The sequence below is a fragment of the Primulina tabacum genome, chromosome 1 (genome assembly GCF_025594145.1).
Source record: "Primulina tabacum isolate GXHZ01 chromosome 1, ASM2559414v2, whole genome shotgun sequence".
NCBI lineage: Eukaryota > Viridiplantae > Streptophyta > Magnoliopsida > Lamiales > Gesneriaceae > Primulina > Primulina tabacum.
In genome coordinates, this window is record NC_134550.1 from 11,344,296 (window position 1) to 11,351,527 (window position 7,232).

At 38.1% G+C, this 7,232-nt stretch overlaps 1 protein-coding gene across 1 annotated transcript; it reads left to right on the plus strand.

Annotated features, from left to right (window-relative positions):
- Positions 1-251: 251 nt before the first annotated feature.
- LOC142504825 (uncharacterized) lies at positions 252-5,701 on the plus strand. Its single transcript, XM_075617652.1, has 3 exons — positions 252-312; positions 394-1,931; positions 5,660-5,701. The coding sequence occupies exons 1-3, from the start codon at positions 252-254 to the stop codon at positions 5,699-5,701; spliced, it is 1,641 nt and encodes a 546-aa protein (XP_075473767.1).
- The last annotated feature ends 1,531 nt before the right edge of the window (positions 5,702-7,232 follow it).

Sequence of the window (7,232 nt, forward strand, 5' to 3'; positions counted from 1 at the left end):
GGATATCAATAAAATATTTGCTTATTATCCAGTAATCCCAATCTTCACTCTGCATTATTTACGATTCTTGTCTTCTTTGGAAATGCGACAAACTCTTAGGAACTTGTACACTTGTAGGAAATGGCCGGAAGACCTCCACGAAACAATCGTAACCCGCGGTACGCCAACATTAACAACCGCAACGACAATAATGGAGACCCGAATACCGACGAAATCCACCTCCCAGAGTGGGCCTGAGCCAAGCAGATTTGATGGCTATAGCCACCATAGTGGCAACAACCATCCAGGGTTTGGGAAACCCCAATGGTAACGGTAATCAATAGCCTCAACCACCACCGGTACAGCATGGGATCAAGTATCATTATGAGTCCCTTCGTAAGAATCACTGCCCAGTGTTCAAGGGAGACGCCGACCCTGAAAGTAGCCAGAATTGGTTGAAAAGCGTGGAAACCCAACTGCGACTGTTAGAGATACCCGAGGCACTCAAAGTAGAAGTGATAGTACCATTCTTAGAAGATAAGGCGAGCAAGTGGTGGGAAACAGTCTCACCTACCCTGACAACTGCCGGAGCAATTACCTGGCAACAATTCAGAGATGTCTTTCTCAAACAGTATTTCCCGGCAGAAGTCAGACTACAGAAGCTGAGTGAGTTTGAGAACTTCTCGCAAACTCTAAACATGTCAGTGGTAGATTACACCTCCCGATTCAATGACCTTGGAACTTATGCCCCGACAATCATGGCAGATGAAGTTCTGAAGATGCACAGATACAAAAAGGGATTGAGCAGCCGTATCCAGTCATCCTTAGCAGTCTACCAACCTACAAGCTTTGCTGATTTAATGGGAGCAGCAATAAGAGCTGAGACAGACATCAAGCGTCGTGAGGACGAGAACAAGAATAAACAACCTCTTACTGGACTGTCATCTCAAGGGAAGCAACCATTCAAGAGACCCAATCAGTCCAATGGATCATTCAAAGGTGCTTCGTCCCACCCAACCTACCAAGAACCAAAGATGTGTCCCAAATGTAATAGTCGTCATTCTGGGGAATGCCACAGACAGACTGGGGCATGTTTCAATTGTGGGAAACTAGGGCATCGAATTGCTAATTGTTCCGAGCCATTAAAGAGAGGGACCAAGCCAAATGTTGATGCTAACCCCAACAAGCCAAAGGAGAATAAGCCCAACGCTCGTGTGTTTGCAATAACTCAAGAAGAAGCAGATGATGCAAACGATGTCGTGGCAGGTACCATTTTTATCAATGAAATGCCAGCTTATGTGTTGTTTGACAGTGGTGCTACTCATTCATTTATATCTAAAAGGTTCACTAAGAAACTAGGGCTTACACCTGAAATACTAGTCGAACCCTTTAGAGTAGCGACTCCTACTAGTAAGACCATCGAAACACATAGAGTGCACCGAAAGTGTAAAGTCTGTATCAATGAACACATATTCCAAGCAGAATTGATACAACTGAACATGGTGGAGTTCGACGTCATTCTAGGAATGGATTGGTTATCCAAAAATCATGCATTAGTAGATTGCCGAACGAAGAATGTCAAACTTCAAGCTCCAAACCAAGGAGAGGTCATTTACCATGGCAAAGTCAAGAAACAGAAGTCCCTCCTATCAGCTTCTCAGACTTGGAGAGCTATGAAATTTGGAGAAGAAGTTTACCTAGCAATGATAAATGAGGTAAATGAAGAAACTATGCTTGCATTAGAAGAGATTTCAGTAGTTCAAGACTTTCCAGATGTCTTTCCTGAAGAACTCCCTGGAGAAATTCCGGAGCGAGAAGTAGAATTTGAAATCAATTTGATACCCGATGCTGCACCAATATCAAAAGCACCCTACCGAATGGCTCCAGCAGAATTGAAGGAATTGAAAGATCAACTCCAAGAGCTGTTGGATAAGAAACAAATCCGACCAAGTGTATCTCCTTGGGGAGCTCCTGTTCTATTTGTGAAGAAAAAAAGATGGAAGTATAAGATTATTTATTGATTACAGGGAGCTGAATAAAATCACAATCAAGAATAAGTACCCACTTCCAAGAATATACGATTTGTTTGATCAACTCAAAGGAGCTACGGTCTTTTCCAAGCTCGACCTAAGGACAGGTTATCACCAACTGAAGGTCAAGGCAGACGATATTCCGAAGATGGCTTTCAGAACAAGATATGGACATTACAAGTTCATGGTAATGCCGTTTGGATTAACAAATGCTCCAGCAGCATTTATGGATCTCATGAACAGAGTGTTCAAACCATTTCTTGACAAGTTTGTAGTGGTGTTTATTGACGATATTCTCATATATTCACCAAGTGAAGAAGACCACAAAGAACATCTCCTGTCTAACTCTTCAGATACTGAGAGAGAAAGAACTTTACGCCAAATTCAAGAAATGTGAATTCTGACTAAGTAGTGTCACATTCTTGGGACACATAATATCAGCAGCAGGAGTAGCTGTGGATCCTAAGAAAATAGAAACAATCTCATATTGGCCTAGACCAAAGACTGTGACAGAAATTCGAAGCTTCTTGGGATTAGCGGGCTATTACCGAAAATTTGTTGAAGGATTCTCTTCAATAGCCATACCTCTCACCAAGCTCACACAGAAGAACTCTAAATTTGAATGAAGTGAAGCTTGTGAGAAAAGCTTTGATACTCAGAAGAAGAAGCTTACCTCTATGCCAGTATTGGTATTACCTATGGAACGCAAATACTTCACCATCTACAGTGATGAATCTAAAGGCGGTTTAGGATGTGTGCTCATGCAAGAGGGAAGGGTGATTGCATACGCGTCAAGACAGTTGAAGCCGTATGAACATAATTACCCAACACATGACCTCGGACTAGTAGCAGTGGTATTTGCACTAAAGATTTGGAGACACTATTTATATGGTGTTAGGTGTGAAATATTCACCGATCATCAAAGCCTCAACTATTTGTTCACACAGAAAGAGTTAAACATGAGGCAGAGATGGTGGATTGAACTGTTGAAAGAATACGACTTGACGATAAGCTACCACCAAGGCAAAGCCAACAAGGTAGCAGATGTTTTGAGTCGAAAGAATACGAGTAAGGTGATCCTGACATCACTTTCAGTACAACCATGCCTTCGAGAGACAATCAAGATAAGTCAAGATAGAGATTCCGCTTTGGTGAAACAGAAAGAGCAAGCTAAAGAAGGGAAATCACCAGATTTCGAGACGGTTAACAAAGAGATCTTGTGGATGAAAGGACGATTGTGAGTACCAGACATCGATAATCTTCGACAAGAAGTAATGTCAGAAGCGCATAAGTCAAAATTCTCAGTCCATCCTGGCAGTACCAAGATGTACAGAGACCTGAAGAAGAATTTCTGGTGAAGTGGAATGAAAAAGGATGTGGCGATATTTGTTTCCAAGTGTCTTGTGTGTCAACAAGTCAAAGCAGAGCACCAAAGACTTGGAGGACTTCTTCAACCTCTAGAGATCCCGGAATGGAAATGGGAACATATCTCCATGGACTTTGTTGTCGGGTTACCAAAGTCTAGAAAAAGTCATGACAGCATTTGGGTAATCGTAGATATACTCACAAAATCTGCGCATTTCTTACCTGTCCGCATAAAACTATAATTTGGACAAGCTGGCAAAATTGTACATGAATAATATCGTACGATTACATGGAGTTCTGGCCAGCATATTGTCAGACAGAGACCCAAGGTTTGTATCTCGTTTTTGGAAGAGTTTTCAACAAGGCATGGGAACTAAGGTCACCCTCAGTACGGCCAATCATCCTCAGACCGATGGTCAAACAGAGAGGACAATCCAAAATTTAGAAGACATGCTGAGAGCATGTGTTCTAGACTTTAGTGGTAATTTGAGTGAATATTTGCCTTTAATTGAGTTTGCTTACAATAACAGTTATCACAGCAGCATTGGAATGGCACCGTACGAAGCTTTGTATGGGCGAAAATGTCGATCACCACTGTATTGGGACGAAGTAGGAGAAAAAGCCATCACTGGACCTGAATTGATCCAAGAAACAGTGGATAAAGTTGCTATGATCAGAGAAAGACTCAACGTTGCCCAAGATCGACAGAAAAGTTGGGCTGATTTGAAAAAAAGACCAGTGTAATTTATAGTGGGAGATTAAGCATACATGAAAGTATCACCAATGAAGGGTGTGGTTCGATTCAACAAACCGGGGAAATTGAACCCCAAACAAGCTGTCCAAAATCTCGAGAATTCCGCAACGGTCCGAAACAAATTGCTGCCCTTTTTCCAGACCAAGATTCGGTCCATTTTCGAAGGTGATAGCAGCCTATTTCGGTCAAGATCAAAGCCGGAATTCAGCCCCAAGTTCGAAGCTTTGCCGCAGCGGTTTGAAGTCTTGATTTCCTCCACTTCCGAAGCTCTCCATAGCAAGTGGCTTGTCTTTGGACCAGTAGCCGTTCGAAGCCCCAAATCCTCCCTACAAACTCACCAATTCTCGATTATCTTCTTTGGAGTGTAAGTGGGTTTCTTTTGCTATTATATAAAATTGCACAAATATATTTATTTTAAGTGACTACTAATATTTATATTCTTTTAATAAATATGATTCATTATTTAATTATTTTTAAGGTAGACTTTTGAATATTTATATTATTATATAAAATATTTGGGCACACTTATTTTCTTTTTTTTTTGTGAGCATGATATATGTAGAAAATAAATTAAATATGACTTTGAAAATTCGATCGACATAATTTATTCGTTTTCATTTAGTATAAAATCCTCTGAATTATTCGTTGTTCGATATCCGTTATAATATTTGAAAGCATGTTGAATTATTTGAAATGCACTGTAATGATTTGATTTAGAATGGTAAAGGAAATTCTGAACTTTGATATGCTTTGTTTAGGCCCTGATGCGGTGTGTTATATAACCGTTTCTTTGGCCTCGCCCCTTAGAGGAGTAACATATAGGGGACTGATCAGTAAAACCATAGAAAATGAGATGATTTTCAGTGCTATATTCGTATTTTTGTTAGTATTTGATTCAACATGCTTAATATTGAAATTACGATAATTTATTCGTATGTATATCCTCGATATTTGTTATGCTTGATCGGCCCCCATTTACTGAGTATTTCCCAAAATACTCACCCCTTACATTCCCACCCAGATAAGAACGAGGGACAAATCGAGGATGAAGAGCAAGATTACGTTTGGGGATGGTGATGAAACAAATCCATTTGAGACCAGTCGAATTTATTTTGTCTTTTAATTTTATCATCATATATTTCGCTTCTGCATTTTATTTCCATCGCATTGTAAAGACGATTACTTGTTATGAAAAAGACACCGAATTACTAAGAGGCTTGTTGTTTTGCAATTATGTGATTGTGATATAACGTCGGTGTCGACTAACCCCGGTCTCGGGGCGTGACATTTAAGTGGTATCAGAGCACACCAGGTTCATAATCCGGATGGGAGATCTCCATAGGAAATTTGACTTCGTCAAATTTCGGCAAAAGCTTTGTCATTTTTTACCAACTTTTTCAGCAACATCCTTATAATTCATTCTTTAGAATCCTTGGAAAATATTTCTTGTTTTATATAAACAAAATATTCCTTGACCGTTTTTCTGATACTTGTTATCCTGGAATCTGAACATTTCCTCTCATTATTTCAGGAAATGGCTCGTATGCGTGTCACTGCTCGTAAGAACGTATGACACACCCAATGGCATCGAAATGAGTCGAGGCAAGAAAATTTTGATAATATAAATTATATAAAATGTACCATTGCTGAATAAAAACTAATTATAAATTAAGATTAGTAATTGTAAGGTTTGAGGACCTATTTTGTTTAACAGTTAATCATGAGTATAATCGTATGTGATAGTAAATTTGTGTTTTATCATAATTAAGTGTTGTGCGAAATGTTACGATATTTCAGACAACATGCAGCGGAATATAAAAGTTTGTAACACAAATTAACTTGAAGTAAATAGATGAATCAGACTAAATTTTGCACAAGTATTTTTATTTATACTTGTGCGGTGCCTCATGGCATAAATAATCACTAGAAAACCAACGAGTTTACACGAAAACAAACACTAGTGATTTTAATCAAAAATCAATTTTCTCAACACGTTAAGAAAATAAAATGCTTTCTAAAACAACAAATAACACTAAAACACAATTAAGAAAGCAAAAACGTGAAGCCAAAAACTGGAGCAACAAAATCAAATCTTCAGCCAACTGCTTCACAGATGTTGTCTGCAGATGTCACCAACAATCACGGCAACATGTGAAATATCACTCTTCGATCAGCAGCAACCTTGTAGATTATTTTCTCTAAAGCTCATGGCGTGCAAATGTGCAATAGTATGTATATGCTTATGCGTAAATCACCCCTCTTTGCATGATATGAATCCTCTTATTTGTAGCCCTATGGTTTATCAACAAAGAAACCTACACAATATGAAAATTAAGAGTTTTATTAGAAACAAACTCTTTTTAAACAAAGATATCAAATCACGAAAATCTTAGCATAATTATCACATTATCTAGAAAGACAAAATCATATTTAAATATTCAAAATCATATCAACAATGAAAAATTAATCTTAAGAAATAAATTTAATACGAAAATTATATTTCAAGTTATTTTTTCATAACCACCATGAATTAATTTCTTAAGATTTACAAAAAAAAAATTGAATTGAATAATAAAAAGAACAAAGCTAGCTGGCTTATCATTTCAGAGATGACCACTCAACTGAAATTCTTGGATCAATAGAGGAAAATCATGCATTTAATTTCCAGCTGTTTTGTCTTAATTTAGGTCACATTATTGGATTGTTTTTCTAAAAATTCTTTCTTCACAAATATAAAACCACGATGTCAATATGATATTCTACTTCGGATTTGAGATAAATGTCTTAATTATTTTTCAGCATCGTCGACATGAATGATGGAATGTCCATTTTTCGGAACGGGTTTGGTGGTTACTGATAAAAAGTTCCAAGTTGTTAAGGATGAATTCTTGTATGGATGAATGTTTTTTGTACAAAAAATCCAGCAGATAACGGTTTTTTTTATCCCAAAATTTTCAGATTTTTTTAAGCGACGATCTCCCAACCATTTTTGCCAAACCATGGTCCCAATGATTCATAAGTTCGTACAACATCCATCATTTTCACAAATACAGATACCAAATAATCGCTAACGTGGCCCGATCGAGCTCCTATATATAAACTCG

Bases quoted from the DNA above. Each gene is read 5' to 3' on its own strand.
- LOC142504825 (XM_075617652.1), top strand. From the start codon at position 252: ATGGCTATAGCCACCATAGTGGCAACAACCATCCAGGGTTTGGGAAAC. The intron at 313-393 runs GTAATCAATAGC...ATCACTGCCCAG, and splicing joins GGGAAACCCCAATGGTAACG to TGTTCAAGGGAGACGCCGAC. The intron at 1,932-5,659 runs GTATCTCCTTGG...TCATTATTTCAG, and splicing joins AGAAACAAATCCGACCAAGT to GAAATGGCTCGTATGCGTGT.